This window comes from Mytilus edulis, chromosome 2, assembly GCF_963676685.1.
Source record: "Mytilus edulis chromosome 2, xbMytEdul2.2, whole genome shotgun sequence".
Classification (NCBI taxonomy): Eukaryota; Metazoa; Mollusca; class Bivalvia; order Mytilida; family Mytilidae; genus Mytilus; species Mytilus edulis.
This window is the reverse complement of record NC_092345.1, coordinates 88577509-88601183: the sequence shown is the minus strand read 5'-3', so window position 1 is coordinate 88601183 and position 23675 is coordinate 88577509. Positions and strand designations below refer to the sequence as shown.

The 23675-nt window shown below is 32.5% G+C and overlaps 3 protein-coding genes across 6 annotated transcripts in view; 1 reads left to right on the top strand and 2 right to left on the bottom strand.

The window, feature by feature from the left end:
• Window positions 1-9155: 9155 nt before the first annotated feature.
• Window positions 9156-13606, bottom strand: LOC139513344 (uncharacterized). 2 transcript variants are annotated; one of them, XM_071301744.1, is made up of 2 exons: window positions 13474-13606; window positions 9156-11199 (listed from the first exon to the last, which is right to left on the bottom strand). In XM_071301744.1, exon 2 carries the CDS (start codon window positions 11193-11195, stop codon window positions 9246-9248), a length of 1950 nt encoding a protein of 649 aa, XP_071157845.1. In that variant the 5' UTR covers window positions 11196-11199; window positions 13474-13606; the 3' UTR covers window positions 9156-9245. The 2 variants fall into 2 exon arrangements, with proteins under 2 accessions (XP_071157845.1, XP_071157843.1); XM_071301742.1 differs by lacking the exon at window positions 13474-13606 and adding an exon at window positions 13134-13247.
• Window positions 13607-14833: 1227 nt separating this feature from the next.
• LOC139513343 (uncharacterized) lies at window positions 14834-17460 on the bottom strand. Its single transcript, XM_071301741.1, has 4 exons — window positions 17341-17460; window positions 16369-16521; window positions 15398-15565; window positions 14834-15043 (listed from the first exon to the last, which is right to left on the bottom strand). Exons 1-4 carry the CDS (start codon window positions 17387-17389, stop codon window positions 14856-14858), a joined length of 558 nt encoding a protein of 185 aa, XP_071157842.1. The 5' UTR covers window positions 17390-17460; the 3' UTR covers window positions 14834-14855.
• The window catches only part of LOC139513341 (coiled-coil domain-containing protein 148-like), a 29335-nt gene continuing 23017 nt past the window's right edge, over window positions 17358-23675 (top strand). Inside the window, exons 1-2 of one of the 3 annotated variants that reach the window (XM_071301739.1) lie at window positions 17358-17401; window positions 23450-23544. In XM_071301739.1, coding sequence (XP_071157840.1) covers window positions 23490-23544 — 55 coding nt within the window. In that variant the 5' untranslated portion in view covers window positions 17358-17401; window positions 23450-23489. Of the gene's footprint in view, window positions 17402-19173; window positions 19329-23449; window positions 23545-23675 lie in introns of those variants that run through there. The other 2 variants (XM_071301737.1, XM_071301738.1) reach the window with 2 other exon arrangements.

Here is a 23675-nt window from a genome sequence, read left to right as displayed (position 1 = left end):
ATTTCCAGCACTTTATTTTCAAACTGAAAGCTCATAGTTTTAATGCATCACGTAAAATGGTTTGTATTTCTCGACGTTAACATTGTAGTTAGAATTAAAATAAAAAGATGTATTTTACCAAATACTGGACTCTTTTCGAGGATATCGTTAGTCATGTCATGGTGTGAGTAGAGTTTTAAAGTCTTCCTTTTCTCCAACGCTTGTTAGAATCCGTTGTTTGTTATTATTTTTTTTACTATCCAACTTAGTACAGGAAAACTGATATAATTCATCTGATAACACATTGAGTTCACATCATATGTTATGCGTTTCACATCACTATCTTTTATCAGAGTTAGGCATAGATTACAGTATTTTATGATAATTCTTAAGTAGATGGAAATACTTCCTGTTTAAAAGAAGTTTAACTATTTTAAAGTAGTATATGCTTCATTTCTTATAATGGATAATACAGTGACAACATTTATCATTTTAAAGTGCAAATTGAAAAATATAAATTACAACAGGCCAAAACTTATCAATTCTTTAAACACACTGATTTTTAGAAAGTTACCAATTCAATAAAGACAATACTCAGTAGTATACCGTGGTTCAAAAGTCATAAATCGATTGAGAGAAAATAAATCCGGGTAACAAACTAAAACCGAGGAAAAAGCTACAGCTGTAAGAGGAAAACAACTGAATTACAGAAACAGTGAAGTGCAATAAAAACCAACGCCAATGCAATTATGTAACATACGTACATAGAAACGAACCATTAGTAGATAAAAATTGTCATATTCCTAACTTGGAAAAGGACATTATGAGAAAAAAATAAGGGTTGAACCTGGTTTTGAAGTTAGCCTCGCGTTTGATATATGTGTCTTCGATAGCTTGTTTTTCTTGTTTGCTGGTTTTGGCTTTGATCTCGCAGTCAGTAACTACGAGTATTATCAGATTGGTACTTAGTGTCTTTTTTTGTTGTTGTTGTTTTTCCTGCTTAGTTCCACTGTCCCAGGTTGAGCGTTGCCAAACATGTCTAAACCCGTCACATGCATTATGTACCTGTTCAAAGCCAGTAGCCTGTAGTTCAGTTGTGGTCGTTGTTTCATGTCTGTGATATTTATTTTTTCGCATTTTGTTTTATTTATTATTTATGCAGTTAGTTTTCTCGATTGAATTGTTTCATATTTTTCATGTAGGTTTCTTTCATACCCGACTATATGGGTTTAGTTTTCCTCGTTGTTGAAGGCCGTACAGTTTCCTATAATTACTTACGTGTGAATTTCTCGCTACATTGAAGACCTGTTGGTGACCCTCTGCAGTTGTTTTTTATTTGGTCGGGTTGTTGTCTCATTGACACATTCTCCATTTCCATTCTCAATTTGATTTTTTACAGAGTTTGTCTTTAGTGCCGTATGGAGGCAGTAGAGTGCCTCCCCGTGCTTCAGGTTTATGCTCTTATAATATACTAGATTATGGAGGGTGTGTCCGAGCGAGAACTGCTCTAGTTCATTACTTTAGGAATAATTATCAAAAAGCAGTATTTCAATATTCAGCCCCATTCTACTCTTTAGTCAGCCATCAGTCCTACCCTGATATACCCTATCTTTTTCGGGTAATTAATACTGATAGCGTTTGACATTTTTAGCCGAACAAATTTATCCATTTTATATAACTTAAATTATTGTATGTTGGTTCATATTCTGGACGCCAATCTTTGCTCCTTTATTATATAATTCACTAACAAAACAATTATGAAGCTTAGAAATGGAAAATTACTAAATACTAAACTTGTTCAAAGGGTATCTACACGTCTCAATCTTCAAAATCGGTTATCTAAAAATACTACCATCACTAACGTTTTTAACAATAAGAATCGTGTTTACCCTTCTATCGATAAGTGTCATGCCAAAAAATGACTTACATGTCCCCGTCTTTCAACCAACATTACGGTAAGATCCACGTTTAATGGTCGCACATTTTCTTTACATTTTGAAACTGATATAACTTTAAAAACAAACAGTATTATTTATTTACTCACATGAAACAAACCGGGGTGTGGTATTCAGTACGTAGGAGAAACTGGACGATATTTATCTAAACGCACTCAAGAACATCTGTATCGTTTTAAAAGACCCAATAAATTCAAAAGTGTCATTTACCAACACCTTAAGAAGCACAACCATCCTTTTAAATATTTAGCAGTTCAACCTTTAAAAGTAGTAAATAAGCAGCCTGGTGAATCGCATTCAAAGTTTGTACGATCACGGAAAAGAATTGAATTAAATTGGATTAAAAAATTACAAGACAGTTTACCCTCTCGGTCTAAATGATAATATCATGGGAATTGGTAATATATCTAGAACCAATTCCGTTAACATTTTGGATATAGTTTCTAAAACTGTTCGTAAAAAACAATCTCACGGTCCTATCGATAATTATCCGTTTTTAGATGGTGACGTTCCCTTGTCACCATCTTACGGTGTTTATATATCTCAACTTGCACGATTCGCCCATGTATATAACAATGTTTTAGATTTTAACGAGAGAAATTTATGTATTACTGAAATCTTATTACACCAGGGTTTTCGATATCACAAACTAGTCAAAACATTTACTAAATTTTATCATCGGTATAAAGACATCATTCGTAAATATAGCTCAACATGCAGACTTCTAATACGTTCAGGTATTTCACATCCAATTTTTTATGGAAATAGTCTTTATAAAGCACAAAGATGTCAGTATTCACCTCAGAAACTTACAAAACCTTTGAATAGACTTATTAAGAAGGGATATAATTACGATACTGTTGTCAAGTCATTAAAGATTGCATATTTTGGCGTTAATATTGAGTCACTGATACGGTCTTTGCATCGGAACTAAACACATTTATTCTAAAAACAGTTATTGGCATGACACAGGTTATGTTCTTCTCATATATGTTATGATACTAAACCCCTAACGGGAAGGATTGTGCCTGATGTTCATATGATGAAATCATAATCTTTCAGTCAGTTTAATTGAAGTCTGGAGCTGGCATGTCATTTAACTGCTAGTAGTCTGTTGTTATTTATGTATTATTGTCATTTTGTTTATTTTCTTTGGTTACATCTTCTGACATCAGACTCGGACTTCTCTTGAACTGAATTTTAATGTGCGTATTGTTATGCGTTTACTTTTCTACATTGGTTAGAGGTATAGAGGGAGGGTTGAGATCTCACAAACATGTTTAACCCCGCCGCATTTTTGCGCCTGTCCCAAGTCAGGAGCCTCTGGCCTTTGTTAGTCTTGTATTATTTTTATTTTAGTTTCTTGTGTACAATTTGGAAATTAGTATGGCGTTCATTATCACTGGACTAGTATATATTTGTTTAGGGGCCAGCTGAGGGACGCCTCCGGGTGCGGGAATTTCTCGCTACATTGAAGACCTGTTGGTGACCCTCTGCTGTTGTTTTTTATTTGGTCGGGATGTTGTCTCTTTGACACATTCCCCATTTCCATTCTCAATTTTATTACATCCACTACATTTCAACGTTGGTTGATTAGTTGTCTCATAGGCAATCAATCTCCTTTATTTTTATATTGACATGCAACTCTTAAGACAACACTGTATGTGTTTTACATTTTTGTCAGTAAGGAACAAATTCTTGTCTTCATATTAATACTTACTAACATTTGTTTTTCGATTTTGAAATTTAAAATATGATTCTATATGCGGTATTAGTCCAGCGGCTACAAGCATATTCCAGACGAATTGTGCACATCCTGCTTCAAGCATGAAATTTGGCATAGACCTTCCTCAACTACTACTCTTTTATTTCAGATAAGGAAGCATTTGAAAAAATGTCTCACTTCCGGTAAAATCCAAAATGGCGGGCATCATACTTAAATCAGCCCAATATCAAAGGCTAGTATGTAAAACGTATTATTATCATGCTGCTATAATAATATTTGGTACAAACCTTTGTTATGTACTACTTTTAGATATATTATATAGAGAAGTTGTCTTTAAAAACCCTACTTCTGGTAAAATCCAACGTGGCGGACATTGTACTAAAATATTTTTTTAGGAAGGATGATTGAAATGTGTTTCAACGTATTGCTACTATCATTAAATCGTACAGGAACCCTTCTTTGTTGCTTCTAAGGGATACAATGTATAAGACATGTGTCTTAAACAACTACTTCCGGTAATATTCAAAATGGCGGACATAGAAATATCATTTTTTTATTTTGATATTCAACTTCTTTTCAAAATGTGAAGAAAGTGGTTTTTTTTGTGTTGGTCATTAACTTTTTGGATTTAAGTTATCCTCCTAACCATTGATCATATTCTGTAGTTGATATTTAAAGCCAAAATTAACACTTCCTGTAAAAAAATAAATAATATGGCGTAGATGTAAGATATGAGTCCTCAATCCATATCTCCCATGTAGAGTTTTTGATAGATTTATTAAAACAAAATAAAATCACTTAAGTACTAAAACATTTTAAAAATTACCACTATTTGGCCAAAAACATGTTAATTTCCAGTCAACACCTCATGTACACGACACATGGCACGGGAGACTTGATTTCCACATTAACAACAACCGCGGCAACCTTTATTACATCCACAATGTGCAAGCTTCTGACAAAAAGATGAGGCTTCAGAAAGAGTTTTAAAAGTGATCCTCTTTGTCCCTTCGTCATCGTGTCTGGACTGGGTAGCATAAGAGCCAATTTCAAGCTCGTCCCCTAAACACGTGTCTTAGTATATTGTACGTTTTGCATGCTGGAAAAAACTAGACTAAGTTGAGGGAATAGCCTCAATTAGTCTTCCCTTTTGCGTAAATAAATAGTTATTTCTTGCTTTGTTAACCATGCTAACCCCATCTGATAAGTGGTCTTACAGTAAACACCGGTTATTTAGGCGGTTCAATTATCATTCTTAATGTTAAAGTCACATCTTCAAATGCCATCAATGTCCCCCACGCAGTCTTTTTTTACCTTTTCAGGCAAACAGAAAAACGTATCACAACCAGTAAATACATGGATCACAATATGTGTGTGTGATCACTCATCGGTAGTGCATTTGAAAGGTCGTTGATAGATATTTATCCAAAGCTTTTCCCCCTCCTAAACGCAATCCATAGTTCGTCTACCCATATGTCACGGAATAGCAAAACAGTAATGACATCATCATCAGTAACGACTGCTTGATAAAAATGACTCGTTTAAGTTTGTGTTTCACTGCATCAGACACATGCACCATGATTTTAATGTGAATATGGTGCTTAACTTGAAATACATGACGTGGTGGTTAAGATAGAATATCCTAACATGTGTTGCATATATACCATATGCATCCAAGACTTCATCCACTCTTGTAACAGGTTCACGTTTTATTTTAAGGTAAGGGCATAATACCCTATCAGCATACTCGTTATGAAACACCTTGAAACTGTAACAACAGTGGATGTAGTTTCGGATGCGTACATCGACAATACCGGTAGTTTGAAGGCTGCTATAAGAAACAAGAGCTACATTTAGGGGAAAGGGAATACATAGACGAATCCATGGTCAAAAAAAAATTCTCAAAATTGGCAACGTTTTCTGAGAGGTGACGACATTAAGAAAGAACGTTTTAGTTGTTATTCACATGAGCTTGCTGTATGATACAGTGATACATAGACTTAACTGAGTCATGACTCGAACAGTCGATACTGATGTTGCTGTCATTGCTGTTTCGTTATTCCGTGACATAGGGCAGACGAACTTTGGCTTGCATTTGGAAGTGGGAAAAGCTTTAGATATATATCTATCCCTGACCTTTCATATGTACGTTTACTTGAAAGGGAACTTCGTTGTTGACATGGATGGTGTTTGAAGATGTGACTTTATTGATTTAGAATGATGATTGATCAGCCAACATCACCAGATATGGATTTGATAATGTCATTGATAAAGCGATACATGGTTTTGTAGTAAGATCGAACAAACTTATCAGATGGGGTTTCCTGTTGGTGACCTACTGCTGTTGTCTATTCTATGGTCGGGTTGTTGTCTCTTTGACACATTCCTCTTTTCCATTCTCAATTTTATTTACGAAGCAAGAAAACATGTTTTTGGAAGAGAAAAGACTTATTGATGCTATTTGAACGACTTGGTCTAGTGTTTTTAGCATGTAAAACGTGCAATATACCATGGCGGGTGTGGATGAGAAACAAGCTTGGATTTTTTTCCTATGCTAACTAGTCCAGACGCTTATGATGCTATTTGAACGACTCTGTCTAGTTTTTTCAGCATGTAAAACGTGAAATATACCATGGAAGGTGTGGATGAGTAACAAGCTTGGAATTAGTTCCTATGCTTACCAGTCTAGACGCTTATGAACGGCAAAGGGGATAATACGATTCATTGGAACCCTTTTGGACAACTCTTTGTGAGTCCTCTTCATCTTATCAAATCAAATCAAATCAAATATATTTTATTGTCAATTAGAGACGCCCATTACAAGCAGAATAATCACAAGTTAAATTATGTACAATGATTACAAAATGATTACAATTATTTGAGTACAATTAAATCAATGATTACAACGAAGAGAAAAGAAAGACACACTAATGTATATTTATAAAATGTATCATGTTTCAACTTTGACAAATACAGTGATCCTAAAAAATAGGAAACTGAATTTAAATATCCTGGTTTTTCCCCTGGTGCTTTTATGATCCTACAATAAGAAACTGTACAAATATCTAAATTATGCCTCTGTCTTTTTATAGTAAAATATATAAACTCACTAAGTTTCTAATAGTTGTTTTCGAACAACATTTAAATTATTAATTAAATTGCTTACTTGATTAAAAATGTGACTATCTTCATTGGACATTAGCCAAATAAATTGTGATTGATAATATAAATTGTGAAAGTTTTTGTAACTTTTAACTATGTTGGAAATAATGGAAACTCTCTCACTTTCCAAATATGAACATTTAAGTAAAAAATGGAGTTCATCTTCCACTTCTTTTTTACAAAGATTACAAGTTCTATCCATTGCATGAAGTCCCCTGTATCTACCTCTCTCTATTTCTAAATCATGATTACTAATTCTGAATTTTGTCATCTGAATTCTCAGATTCCTATTACCTATAGCCAAATAAGGTTCAAAATATATATTTCTCTTTAAAAGTCTGTATGTTCTAAATTTATTCACAAATGACATATTTTTTCTGTCATTGTTTAAAGATGAATACCACAACTTATTATACTTTAATTTAAGTTTGTTTAAAATAAATCTTTTCAAGTTTGATTTCATATTAAAAACTTGCGATAAATCTATGTCTAAGTATTTTGCTAGTGAACTTATAGAATTAAACCAACTTTTCTTACTATGGTTTGATAAGGATTTTGATACAAGGAGAGCTTCAGACAATAATTGGTCCTCTGTACTTGTTAAACGTGATAAGTATGAAAACATATTAACTATAACTTCAATAAATAAAGGATATCTCCCTAGCTCACCTATCACTGCCATATTTGTGCTTCTCTTATCAAGAGCTTGTACATTATTTATGTAAGAAACAATACCACGGTCTTTGTAAATGAGGAAAATCAGCTCTCCGATTGTGAATAAACATGTATTTGCGGACATAAATCAGTAATTTTAAAGATGTTTTAGTACCTAAGTTATTTAATTTTATTTTTAATCAATCTATCCAAAACTCTACATCGAAGATATGGACTGCGGACTCATCTTTGAAATTTACGCCATATTGGTTTTATTTACTGGAAGTTTTAACTTTGTATTTAAACATTAACTATAGAATAGAATAAGTGGTTTAGAGGATAACTTAAAGCCAAAAGTTTAATAACCAGCACAAAAAAAACAACATTTTCTTTACATTTTGAAAAAAAGTTGAATATCAAAATAAAATAATGATATTTCTATGTCCGTCATTTTGAATATTACCGGAAGTAAGGTTTTAAAGACATATGTCTTGTACATTGTATCCGTTAGCAGCTTCAAAGAAAGGTTCCCGCACAATTTAATGATAGTAGCAATACGTCAAAACACATTTCAATCGCCCTCCCTAAAAAATAATCTTGTTTTAGTACAATGTCCGCCATGTTGGATTTTTCCGGAAGAAGGGTTTTTAAAGACATCTAATCTATATAATATATCCAAAAGTAGTACATTACAAAGGTTTGTACCAAATATTATTATAGCAGCATGATAAAAACACATATTCACACACTATAGCCTCTGATTCTGGGCTGATTTAAGTATGATGTCCGGCATTTTGGATTTTACCGGAAGTGAGACATTTTTTTACAAATGCCTCCCTATCTGAAATTAAAGAGTAATAGTTGAGGAAGGTCTATGCCAAATTTCATCTTGTAGCAGGATGTGCATATTGTTCACAAAGCTGCCGTGCTATTTTTTGCATTGTGCACGAACTCACTATTCTTTACATCTTTTTGCTATTGGTAATTTGTCACTAAAATCATTGATTGTAAAAATTATCTATTTATAGAATATTCGTTTTCATTCTTAAACATAATTTCAAATAAATTTTTGGATAAGATAATTCAGGGTATACGGTCATCTTGGAATGTACAATTGCAGTACAAGATCGGTCTAACTCTTTGTCCAAATCTGCAAATTGGAGACAGATTTGCACTCTATTGGTTAGACTGTTTATTTATATAAGGAAAACTGAGTATATAATTGTATTATCCAAAATGTTTAATCAAATACAAAACATTTGTGTTTTTCAGAATGAAAACTTTCAACTTAGCCATATAAGGGTAGGTAACTCTTTTGGTACAAAATTTATGCTGGACCGATAGGGAAATTTTTATTTTTTACTTGTAGCAAGAAAACAAGTAGCGTCACTGATGAATCTTTTGTAGACGAAACGCACGTCTGTCGTAAATATAAAATTGTAATCCTGGTATCTATGATGAGTTTATCGGTAACACTATTTTTTTTCTTTTCATTTTCGTATAAAAAAAACTATCTTCTTTTTTATTTCAAAATTCTATCTCATAGATTTATTTTCAGGAACAATATAAGCAAATGTCAGCAATTTTGAACGACTCGTTGCTTGAAAAATAGCACGGTGACCTAAACTGTTTATTATATTTTACTTAATCCGAATTAATAATTAAAAATTTCTCTCATATTTCTTGTTTCATTTTTATTTTATTTTATTTGTTGTCTATAAATTTACTTCACATGTGATAGGAAATACTTCCAACAGTTTCATTTTCAATCATTTTTCGACGTCATCTAAAACAACATCATCGAAATCTTGAGAAATTCCTGTTCTTGGTTCCATTTCCGGATCGTCAATTGTTTCTAGATCCTCAACTGGATGTTGTTCTCCAGTCATTCTTTTAGAACTACAGTCAGGAAATGACAGTTTTCTTTTTTCCGATCTAGTTATATTAAGAGCAATATTCGGATTTTCCATCATCTTACGTAAAAATTCTAAAAACCTATTGATCTCGTCAGATGAATCAAGAAGGGCATTGGCTAATAAAGCAATGTCCTTGTCACTCTTATCAACTAAACTAGTTTTCCAATTCTTAAAATTTCGTCTCGAAATAGGTATGTCTAGCTTATCCTTGATTTCTTGGGGCATGTGAATAGCAGCTTTATTGATTACATTTTCCAGTGCCCCTTCCTTCCAAATAAATATTCTAGGCTCGGACAGTGTCTCTTTCTTTGGTGATGTTTTTAATACGTCAGCATCATAGACAATGCAACATTCCCGTCGTAATTTGTCACAAAATTCCATCTTTTTTGGTCCACTTCCGCATCCCTCTACCAATTCTGCGACATGAATGGTTGATAGGTATTTCCTAAACAATTCAGTATTGATTATCTGTTTCTGACCAATGATTTTGTTGTTCCTTTTACTATCATTTATCAGGACATCAAAAATTGCCTCAATGAAGATTTTATCGGTAAATCCTTCTACAAATAAAATGCGTTCACAAAATAACAGATTTTTCGTTTCCTCAATTCTTCCATATTTTCTATATCCATCAGGGAATTTCATGACAGAGTGAGAAATATATCCACTTTGGATACTTTTTGAGCATATATATGTTCTGTCAAGAACTGCATGATCCAAAATGGACGGATTGTGGGATATAACAAGAACGGTCTTATTCTTCACTTTCTTTAAAACCCAGTCTCGCATTTTTGTTATCATTTGTGGGTGCATTCCTCTGTCTGGCTCTTCTAGTGTAATTGTTAACAAGTTGCTTTGTGATAACAGTAGTATTAGCTGTTCAGCCTCTATTATGCCCTCGGGAGTTTTTAAGAGGGGCTTTTTAATTATTGTAGCTCCGTCGTCGTTATACATAAAAACGTCGCTTCCCTCTTTTTGAAATCTATATGGAGCAACTAGCAACGTGTGATACTTATTGTGAAGATATGTGTCAGTTTTATCGCTGTCTAGGAGATTATTTATAATCTCTGCTCTTTGACATGTAATTGCATAGTTGTTCTCTCTCTCGCTGTGACAATTCTTTTCACTTCTAGTCCACTGTAAAGGCCCAATTGAACGCATTGGTAGGACGCTCACATAACTATCTTCAAGGCTCTTGAATAGATTGTCAACTTTATCTTGGTTGCAAATGTTTTCATCAAAGATAGCATTTTGCTTTATTTCATCAAAAAGAGACTGGATACTTTTATGATAGGTATCATGGTTGCCTTCTCTCATTACATCTTTTATAGACTCTGATACTTTATCATTGTTAAAATTATAATACAAATATAATTGGGAATGAAATTGATCTGAATTACATGAACGTAACCCTTCAAATCTAGTTATTAATATTTCTAAGCTATTGAACTCCTTTGTCATTACTAAAACTTTGTAATAGTAATAAGAAAGTTGGCCTTCGTCGCCTTTGTTTGCTTTCTCCACAAAGAGACCAGAGATGATATCGGTTGGATTGCAAGGAAACTGTTGCTTGATCCCATCTGGGATTTTGAAATGACAGATTGAATATGCAATGTTAGAATCAATAGTGAACGAGGATGACGTTGTATTGATATCATTTGACAAACTTCTACGTATCAGTTCAAAAATGGCCGATTTACCAGTCGAGTTTCCACCAACTATATAATTGGTGCCATCTTTGAACTCTAATCTTTGTGGCTTAATAAAGTGTATGAAGTTGTGTGTGGATATGGATCGTAACATATTCCTGAAGAAAAAAAACACATTATAACCATTAAAATTGCTACTTGAGAATTAAGTATTGCAGTTTAAAAATGAAATAATCTTATGTCTGATCAACACCAAAAAATGCTGAGCATGAGGGAAAAATGCTGTAAATTACGCCCGGGGCAGAAAGTTTGGAAAACCAAAATACATGATTAAATTGAAAATAAGAAGGTATATTGTAATACTTAGTACATAAGTTTTTAATCGGATCGAAGCAAATGGTAACTTGTTTTTAACATATTCGGATATCAATTTGAGCTTTAATTCGTAACAACCAAACAGACGATAAATGGGTATAATATATCCTTAAGGTGGTATGGGAGTCTAAATTAAAAATGATAGAATTTGTTCATACTTTGCCAAAATGTAGTATCTATTGATATATGTTGAAAAATGTTATAAAAATGATAGGTCACCGCGCATTTTCTCAAGCTACAGGGCGTGACAAAATGACAAATTTTGTATGGATTATACAGGAAAAAACACAATTTTGTGATTAGAAACTAAACAAAATGATAGAATTGTTAAATACTTAAGGAAAAGATAGCTTGTAGACAATGCTTTGAGAATATCAAAAGAAAAGATAGGGTCACCGTACGTTTTTTCCGGCTAAAATACAAAATAGGAAAATTCTATGTAGAATCCTTCAGAAAATGCACTGTTTTAGAGTTACCTCCCCTTAAAATGCCAATTTAATTTATTTTTAAAAACAACCAAAAATAATCATCATTTGCAAAAATATCAATATTTATAAGTTATATTCTTATGAATTAGTTCTTTTAAATAAAAATTCACATTAAATATTTGCATTCCTGCATCAAATTTTGCTAACTTGATAAAAAATCTGGACCTTTGGTTCTCTGTTTTTTTACAATCCAAGATGGAGGAAGACACCCATACCACCTTAATAGGCTTAATAATATTCAACAAAAGACAGTGGCGGATCCAAAGGGGTGGTTCCGGGGGTTGGAACCCCCCTTTTTTTTGCCGATCAATGCATTTGAATGGGAGCATAAAATTGGAACCCCCCCCCCCTTTTTTTCAATTGCTGGATCCGCCACTGAAAGATACATTTAGAGCAAAATGAATGAACGAAACTTAAGTCGTAGTTGTTTAAAACTGTAGCTTTTTACATCCTTGTCATTTACTTTTCTGTGGATGATTGTCTCATTCTTTGGCAATAAAATAATACATTATTCAGTTGCGTACTAAAAGGGACAAAGACTGTCCTGTTTTTATAAAACATGCGAGTTTTTAGTGAAAATTGACAATACACAAAAATATTAACTCAAATGTTAGCGAAATAGGATATTATTACAATATAAAGTGTATATAGTGTAATGAGGTCGATTGAAATATAAATAAATATAAAAATGGATTAACCGGAAATTATAGAACAAAAATATAGTTTCTTATTATTTTGTTGTACTAGTAGTTCTCCTCATGAAAAATGCACATCCGTGAGGAACTTTGCATCACCACAATGCAGAGGTCATCAAGGGCGGTCACTCAGAACTAGCAACAGATATTAATGAGAATTATCCCCATTGCAACCATGCAAGATCAACCAATGGACGGTGCTCTAGAACTCACCAAGAGAACATTGTAATATTGAGATCAATCCTATCACAACTTTTCATATTTTTTAATGAATATGCATAATTCTGATTACACTTTTTCATCTTTATTATTCGCTAACCAATCAGATTTCCGGTACGCAAAAGATTTTTTCAAATTTTTGTAGCAATATTATTTACCATTTTTATCATATATCGTGTTACTATGTAACAAACCATGAAAAAGAGTCGGCGGATGACGCTTGAGAAACTTGCACAGACATAATCATGATAATAAAAATACGACGTACACAATTATATATTGGAACTGACAGTCCGAATATGAAATAATACTTACCGTTCAAATTCCAAAATACCTCAATTTAGATGTTCATGACTGGATGCACTACTTATACATTTTTATTTCCTGTTTAAGTTTATGTCACTACTTCTTAGAATGCTGTCATGTGCGCGGAAGTTATATAATATGGTGATTGTATTATAGATAGAATAAAAAGAATTTAATATTGATTATTGTATTATGAGTATCAAATATGGTGTGCATTACAAAATTGAATGTGTCCGAAAGATCTTTTAATACATTCTTTATAAATAATTCAAAAGACCAAATTAAAAATATGCTACAATTGAAATTAAAAAAAGTGGAGGAGTAAATATCTTAAATCTTATGTACTTACCTCACTTGTAAGATGAACAGATAGTGTGGATTTCTTCCAGTTCACATGGTGCGTTCAATGTAGTATTCCGTCTATGTAAGGCCACTTCAAAAGTTAGTCACGGGCTTCGGAACGTAGATAGCTAGCCAAAAATATTTAGATAACCCCAAAAATCATGCTATAAATCTTGTCTGTTTTATCTTCAAATAAATTGGAGCACACTTATGTTTTCTGTTAAAATATAAACGTTTAATAAAAAGTCGAACTTAATCTTTTGTACAATCATAAAGTCTAACCAAATACACACAAGTTGATTAAAATTGTTTTGAGGGAAAACCCTGGTCTATTTTCTGCAATTTGATGGCGTATTATACTTTGATAACTAGACATAAAACCTAACTAATATCTTAGAGGAAAGTTGGCGGACCTCAGCTATGGGACAACGTGTTCCTTGTGATGTTGTTCCAAGGCTGAAGCTCCTCTCAATTTTCTGAAATATGTTTGGAAAACTGAACAAAGATGAACTGAGAGAGAGAAAAACATATTTCTAATAATTTTGCTGTCGTTGATATTTTGGTAATAATCCTCAAAATTGTGTTTTGCTGCCTCTCAGAAATTTGTAAACATTTGATTTTAAAATGAGAGTCATTATATAACCAACCTCAAAAAAAAAACAAAAAAACATATCTCATATAGAGTTTTGATATAGTTTAAAGGGGTTATGATAACTGACTGTATATATGTACATGAAACGAACAACAGCATAACCACAAATATTGGACAGTATAACTATACTTACCAAACCAAAAAAGTACAAACTCATCCGACAAAATAGCGTACAAACACAAACAACAAACACCACATTGTCCAGTTAGCCGAACTTGGTACAAGTACACATTGGTGGGAATTCGTCTTACGTATAAGCGAAAACCTCTCTGCTTGCATTGCTTATCTAAGCCATATGTTGTAAAAGTAAAGGACGTAACAAAACACCATATAAAGAACAAGTAGAACGGAATGCAGTCCCCTTACCTGAAGAAAAAGATAAAAGTCAAAAGTGTTCACTACTACAGGAAGCTAGCTAAGATAGGTAGACATAGCTGTTGGTTGAATACGACAACTCAAAAAAATATAAACTGATTATAAAAGACAACAGGTTTCAGGAAGTGTCATCAAAACATACATTTGAAGTAGGTAGGTATTTTTAGAGACAAGTAAGAGTTAAAATCGTCAAACCATCGGAAAAAAGAATCAGTTTAACGGACGCAGTTGGTTTATCCCAACAGTGGCAGCACTTTTTGTTTGAAGATTAAAAACTTTCCCGAATTAATTACACCATTTTCCATGTTTTATTTCTGCTTACAATACGTATTCGGCTGGGTTTTTATTTTATTATTCTATTTCTAACCAACAACTGCAGATTCTTTGTTGGTACATAGTCCTTGTGTACAAATAAAAGGCCCTTGATAATTGCCAATACCAACACATGTGCAAGTGTTACATCCGTCATCAGCCTCCCACAATGCTTTGAACTTGTACCATCTTCCATTGTCATTACAGTCTCCGTATAGTGGGACATCACTTGGTTTAGCTGGGGAAGATAAAAAGGGTATTGAAATATTCACTTGTTCACAGATTATATTTTATCTTTATTAAGTTGTCAAAATATATTATTTCAGATGTTAAATTGATCCGTGGTTTACTGTGAATTCTCATTACCTTTATTTTAAGTGTCTATTCATGGATTCAACAACGAAACCAACAAGGTGGTCACAGACTATTGAAATTGGTTGCTTGTAGACAATTGCACAGAAAATCTTACGTTTTCAGTAAAAAGAAAAAGCAATTTACCCAACAAAACATAGATTTTAAATACTAGTAAGATGCTTCATTTTTTTCCCCATTACTATACCATAAGTGTATATATAAGTTCCCAGAAACTTACCAAAACCATCATTATTGCATGCAACCTTTGTACAAAGAGCACCACGTGTTGTACAAAGACAAGAGTTACATCCATCTGCTGTTGTTATGGTTTCGTTTACTAAATAAGTCTTGGGTCTGAAATTGTAACCATACATACAAACAAAGTCGTCGTTGTTGAGTGTTTTTCCTTTAAAAAGAGGAATTTTATGTATTATTTATTTATGGCATCGAAAATAGTTTGAAATGATATGTTCAAATAAATAAAATTTAAGATATTTGGTATGATTTCCATTCAGACAACTATCCATTAGACGAATCTCTACTGAGTCTGTAGATAAACTGTGATTCATAACAGTTAAGGAACTAGTCTGCTATCAAAGGGGCACAATTGGTGCCCATAGGAATACTTGCGATATGTCGATAAAATTTATTGCCGAAATGAACAGGAGAAAACAAGTGCTTTAATCATCTCATCACACCTCCAGTAAGTATATAGCATATAAACTTTTTTTCTTTAGAGAAAGAGGCTTATGAATTGTAGAAAAAGAAACTTCAACCAGATTTATCAAGCGATCATTTTATTAGATAGGAAATTATTTATTCGATAAAATTGTGTCAAAGTGTAGTATATAAAGAGTGAAAAAGTAAAAAAGTGTCAACCGAATCAAAAGGACCATCAAATGCACGTTATTTATCTAAAACATCCAAAAAACGTTTACACTCCAAAATGGTTAATTGCACTGTTTTCGTATGTTTTATTGAAAAAAATAACGATATATGATATCATGTATAGCAGGAGCAAAACATTTTCATTTAAAAATAGACCATCTCCATATTGAGTGCATACAGCATTCAAATTTGAGGATTTTTTTTTTTTTAGTTTTTTTTTTTTTTTTATTTCTAGTTGGGGGTCAAACTGAACAGTACTAGTTATGAATAATAAAAAATCGTCTGAATCATAATTTGATATTACAACTGCGAATTATTTACCTGTGGTGTCGCATATTCCGGTCTTTTTGATGGGTAACTTAACAATTTCGTGGTATTCATTCACAAAACAGACATGACATCCATCGGTACAAACTTGTCCTACGCTTGGTGCTGACTGGGTGTAGGCATTTCCATTATACGTAAGTACCAAAACTAGAAGCAGTAAGTGGTAAAATAAAAATAAGTACAAACCAAAAGAAGGTTGGGGACTGATATCAGAAGTTATATCTTTTAGATATGACAAACAACAGCTTGGCCGAAAGAAAAGAAAATAAGCTAGGACATAAATTCCATCGGAACACAGAAAAAATGTTTGTTGTGAAAAGCCATAAACAACGAGAAGAATAACGTGACGTCATCTCGGTTACAATTCATTTATTATAGCTGATACAAACATTCTGTAACAGTCAACTGCAAGTCTTAAAAAGTTCGAGGAGATGACATCACTGTTACCTTGTGATTTGTTCGTGAAATATGAATAGGTATGGATTTTCGCATAAATCAGTATATGAACGGGGGTATTTTTAAACATTTAATTTAGCCTGACGTCTATACTCATTCTTTTTAGGTTGAGATCCAATCCTCTCCCGGTGCATGTCATTGTCCTTTATAGTTTTCTATGCGGTATGGGTTTTGCTCATTGTACGTATACGGTGACCTATAATTTATAACTTCTACTCATTGTTTTCTGTTGGAAAGTTGTCTCATTACCTATCATAGTTTACCATATTTTGCACGAGGCTTTGCAAACTGAGTTTTTTTTCAAATTATATATACATTTTAAGTACCTACACTATTAAGTGTGCAACTTTCGTCATGCAGCTCAAGTTATACTGAGTCTATACTGCCACAAACTGTACGCCAGTTCCTAAATAATCCTATCCAAAACAAACGCATGTATATATGTGTCGATATTGTAAATACCGATCAGCTGAAAAGAAAACTAAAAAGTATTAATACAATTTGTCTTACCTATTAGAATATGGAAACATGACTTCGAAGGCGCCATTGTAAACTCCATTGTTTATGTCAGGTTTGTTCACACACGATCCCTTATCTTATGTGTTTCTGTAAACTGGATTGAAGAAAGTTCATTATGGTTGTTCATTATAAATTTCATTTTTTTTTCAAATTTACAAATGAGTAATGAAATATAATGTATTTTTTAATGTATATGTTGTATACAAGTTATCATTTTGTACAAATTATAATGTGAACGAAAAAATTGTACACTTTATAATTTGTACTTTGACTTTGTACAAATTGTAATTTGTGCAAAACTTGACGTGCTTGTACAAAATAACAATTTGTACAAAATTTGACTAAAATTCATTTCTAATTTGTACAAAATTTGACTAAAATTCATTTCTAATTTGTACAATAATTCACATTATGAATCTTGTAAAAAAAGCATTGATACAGTTTCATAAATTTTATTCAATTACCACACAATAATCCTTATTTACAAAATACAAGAATAGTTCTGTATCATTTGTTTGAGCATGTTGTTGAATTATGGCATCGGAAATTGTAAAACATGCTGCCCTTGGCATTTACATGAAATAAATCTTTGGCCACCAGTGTTTGAAAACCGTCTTTTAACTGCTTCACGTAGCGAAAGTTGAAGCCCAGAAATCGTTGCTGCGAATACAGATGTGACTTTAACATGTATACAATTTGGTTCCTTGACAAACATCCTGTTAAAATTCCTATAGCAATTTCAATGCGGTACCCAAATCCCAAAGATTCAATAATTACACATAGAATATTTCGAGGATCAGTTTTGGGCATTTATCATACTTTGGAATTGGTATGTTGACATTATCCCCCACAGCAAATTCTGATAATTCCTGTTTCGTTTTCATGGTAAGATATGATTGGCGTTTCAACGTCAGTGTAATCCTACTTGTCGCTTGGGCCAATTTCTATTATACTATTAGAAATGTCACTGTTGTCATTTTTTATCATTACATCAGATTTATCAGTGAGGCCAATTTCTGTTGTACAATGACTATCGGAATTAACTGGCATGCATGTATCAATTACTTTTCCTGTCTCTATCTGGGTATGTTTGTATTTTTTTAAATAGATTTATGCGGTCATTGAATAAAAATTCTATAGTCTCAGTAGCAATGCTTCAGTTTTATCACTAAAGTCAATACTGAAATTATTGTACAAGTGATTATAAGTGAGTTTTAGTCGAAATACTATGATGTACAAATTGTAATTTGTAGAGGCACATATTGTACAAAATACAAATTGTAATTTTAAATTTTGATTTGTACAAAATGATAACTTGTACACAACATATGTAAAAAAAATCTCATTAATGGCTTCAAATCATAAATCAGATATCTCAAATAGAATACAACATCTAATATAAACATTGTGAGATATTTTAATATTCATTTCAGTGATGAAACATTGGATAGATATAAAAACGACTTGCCTTAATCTGCTATTAAAAGGCCCCACCAGTATCTGGGACTATTATAGTATTATATATATATAGGTATAACTTAGTCCCAGCTATGATGAGTTTATTTAGTCCCAGCCAGTATTTATATCATGGTATATATGAATCATATATGGAAATTCAAAGTCATGAATTTTTGTTTCGTTGGAAATCATGCGTAACGGTACGTGCAAGGATTTGTATATAGTAATATGATAGAAAAGCATATTTAAAACAATAATTGGTACGAGCTGGGAACAGTATATATATATGTTCCTGGTACGAGTTGGCATTTTAACAATGGTATTCGTGTTGATGATAGTCGGATTTATAACATGTCCTTTCCGAACAGAGTCATATATTTACCTCACAAAAATGGCGTCATTTTGTTGGGAAGGTAAACAATGTAAATTTTCAGGTGTATAAACTTCTTCGTGGAATCAAAGACGTACAACTAATCTAATACACGTCCTTGGTGGAATGCACTCATCGAGTTTCACCTACAGTGAGTTTTTCTTGAAAGTTCCATAAGCGTTTTGGTACAGGATTTCGATATTAGACATGTTAGATTTGTTGTTGTTTGCTGTGAATATTGAATTATTTATTTTGATACCACATTTTTTTTATATGTAACGGGATTGGAGTTTCTACTGGCTTCGTTTTCTCGTTTTCGATCCATTAGTTCTGGGACATCTGACAAACTATGTAAAACATGTAAATATAAACAAGATGTTTATTTAGAAAGACATATATGTTAGAATATAATTTCAATATAATATATACTGAAATATGGTGGCTGCTAGTCTACTTGTTGTATATATGTAACACTCCCAAATTATGTGTCCGATTCCCCCAAACGTGTCTATTTTCCCCAAACATTTCCATAATATTCAATATCCCCAAAAGTATCAAATAATTGTTATTCGCCAAAACGTGTCCACTATTACACGCCAGAATGCCTCACGTCTTCTAGCTTTAATAATACACTCATTTCCCGAATGAAATAATGTTCACAGCTATTCTAAGATGGGGGACACAGTTGATGAAGTGGTCATATATAAAAAGTTAACATTAATTTGTTCAATGCCGGTTATTGCATGTATAAAATATTATACAATTACTGTCTTTTGATGAGGTAAATATGCGGTTTTATTGATTTTTGAAAAAATGATATTCACTGAGGCCGACGGCCGAAGTGAATATCAGTTTTTCAAAAGTCAATAAAACCACATCTTTACCGAAACAAAAGACAGTAATTGTTTTATTCCATATTCCGAGGGAAGAAAATAATGTATTTAATGTCAAACATATATGTATCAAAACAAATTGTACATGCAACATTTTACCATAACGTTGCATGAAAAAGCGTGTGACGTTTAGCGCGGTGAATAACACTTCCTCAGGTGAATATGCTTTTTTATTCAAATTCCAATTCATATAGAGAAACCTACTAAAATAATACCAATATGGAATAATAATGATTATCATAATTTTAAATTCAATCTGTAAACTATGAATTAACTTTTGACTGTATTTGCTTATTGGCCAGTTGCAAGTATTTCATGCTCATTTTGAGAAAACATACAAATTATTCTTGTACAGTTGAATTAATTGTTTACTATGTAAATTATTTTGTACTAACAAACTCCAATGATGCTTTTATATTAATCTGAATATTGCATGATGAGGCTTTCAGCAGAATTGACTTCCTTTTTTCAACTCTCAGTCTGGTATTGTAAAAGCTCTTCAAACTATAAACTGGTTGTCGTTTTTTTTTTAATAAATTTTAGGTTTTGAGCATCACTACAGACACACGAACAATAGACATACAATGTAACGTCCAGTGTCAAATATTTCATGCATTATTTGAACGATATTGTGTTAGCAAAAATACATTCCTCCGTTTATAAATATGGCAAAGTTCAAAAATACATTTGTCCTCCAGGGCCTTTTACAGCTGTTTATGTGGTATGGGCTTTATACTCATTGTTGAAGGCCGTACAGTGACCTATAGCTATAGTTGTTAATTTCTGTGTCATTTGGTCTCTTGTGGAGAGTTGTCTCATTGGCAATCACACCACATCTTCTTTTTTATACTGTAGATAGGTTCTATAATCATACCACTAACCAGGAATTGAGGATTAGACATGAATGTTTACGGTTATTCGGGATTAACACTAGTTAGTTTAATTTTTAAAATTCAAGAGCAAGTAAAAACGATTTTTTTCTGACTTCAGCATGCAAGTCCAGTCCATTTGTCTCAGCAATCATTTTTATGCCCCACCTACATGTACAATAGTAGAGGGAAATTATGTTTTCTGTTCTGTCCGTCCGTCTGACTGTCCCGCTTGAGTTTAAAGTTTTTGGTCAAGGTACAAATGTAGTTTTTGGGGAAAGACGGCTTCAAGCTGTCAATCCCCTATGGGGTTGACCAGAGTGACATTCCCTCACATCATTCATTTTATTTTTATAGTGTGGAAAATCCCCCAACAAATCTTACTGAAATTTATGAGAGGGAGACACACAAATGAATAGTTTACTTTAAACACTTTTTTACACATTTCCCTTCTGTTTCTCGCGAAATTATCGTATTTCGAGCTCTCCTTTACACTATTTACGTTTCTTTTACAATCCGGAAAAATCAGTATGACGAGATATTCTAAATATATCCAACCTACATTGTATTTAATAGTGACGTCATTGTTGGAATGCCACACTACACAGAAGCAAAGATATCCTTCACTGGTTATTTAAAACATTCTCAGAGATCGTGCACTAATTAAAAATTGGTACTTGTTAAATTTAAACATAGTAATGTTTGCTGTAGATGATTCAAACATCAACATGCAGTACTTTAATTTGTAGGTCAACAACTTTCAAAGTAAACCAAGATCGTGGGTGATACACGAAATAGGGGAGAGAAACGGTTTTTTTCATTTTTTTCTGTAAAAGTCTGTTTTGAAAATCTATAAAATAAAAGTTAATGTATTTGAACAATTAAAATGTGACATTTCATTTGATTTATGATTAGTAGTCTTCCATTTAACCTAAATCTTTGTGTACCAACATAATCATTGTAATGGTAAAAATAAATTGAGATAAATTAAAAATGTTACATTTTGTTGTGTGTACCTATTTATTCATGAAATTTAGAAATATTTCAAAATGTAGGATTTGGAAACAAGCTTCACACAGTTTACATCAATCATATTTTTTTTATAGGTACCTATATCCCTGTGATGAGAGTTGTAACTGGGAACTTTATCAATGGAAATCTAAAACTGAATAGATTTTTCAGTCCAAACTTTCTTAAGAAAAAACTTTATAATCTTAGAGTACTGTCACAAAAAATGGAAAATGGCCCTAGCCTGCAGTTCAGTGGTACGCAATTAAGATTTCCAAATATATTGTAGTTGTTGTTAAATGACAGATTTCAGTTGAATTTTAGATAATTAACTATCAACTTTAATCGAATGTTTAGATTTAGAAGATGCAGATCTCTTCCTTTGGTCCAAATTGAATCCTAAACTAAAGAAAGGAAATTACATTAAACAACAATTGATTTCAATATTGTCAACCTTTCTACATGTTCTAGCTGTTCTTGTTTTCAATCTTTATATGAAGACATCAAAAAATTCCCCCCCCCCCCCCCAAAAAAAATATTGAATAGAAACAAGGGCCGTCTTTCCCCTCAGAGCTATTCAGCTCTTTGATTGATGAAGTTAAAATCCAATCAACTTGAAACTTAGTACAAATGCTCCCCATGATATGATCTTTCTAATTTTAATGCCAGATTAAAGTTTTAACCCCAATTTCACGGTCCACTTAGTTTTTGGTCTATCGGTAGGTAGTTTTTGATGAAGTTGAAGTCCAATCAAATTGAAACTTAGTACACATGTTCCCTATGATATTATCTATCTAATTGTAATGCCAAATTAAAGTTTTGACCCCACTTTCACAGTCCACTGAAGAATCACTGAACATGGAAAATGAAAGTGGGAGTGGGGCATCTGTGTACTCTGGACACATTCTTTTTTTTTTTCTCTTTTATATTGGTTTTTTGGACAATTAAGTTAGTATTTGTCGGTAGACTCTTTTTCACACAATTCACAATATGGCAGAGAGATTATCTTATTTGATTTTGGGAATAGTTCAATCTCTTGAAGTTTGTTCAAAGCTCTAATAAAACTCTTCCTATCTCAGGGTTTTGTAAGTCCATTTGCACAACTTTCACACGTAACAATGAAAGTTCATGCAGAATTGACAGTACTATACATGTGACAAATCTCTGCTTTTAGTCCATCTACTTTGTCATTTCACTTCAATTGACATTTGGACTGAACTTACGATATTTTGATTTGATAAAAAAATGATCATTTAGGGATGGGGGCTTGTTTAACTACGTGTACATCTTTAATTTGGCTATCTCAGTTCCATGCCCATAATCTTACTAACTGCATTCTAGAAATAGCTGTACTACACTCAACTTGCACATGTATCTTATATTAGAGGTTTTTTTGTAGTGGAAACATTCACATATTGATAATATAATATATATATATATATATATAACATTATTGTAAAAAATGTATATTTAGTTGATATTACAATGTTTTGTTTTTTCAGATGGTTAATATATAATTGAGTACAGATCTGATCATACAAAATGACATCCAAGCAAGTAGATCCTTTTGTCATGCAGTATACCTCTCATGACACAGGTAAATCAAGATCATATTCTTAGACCACTCAACAATAAACAATACCAATCATTTTTCCAATTCTCATCATGTAACAAATTATATGTATAGTTTTAATTACATATGATATACATTTTGTACATGTATATATA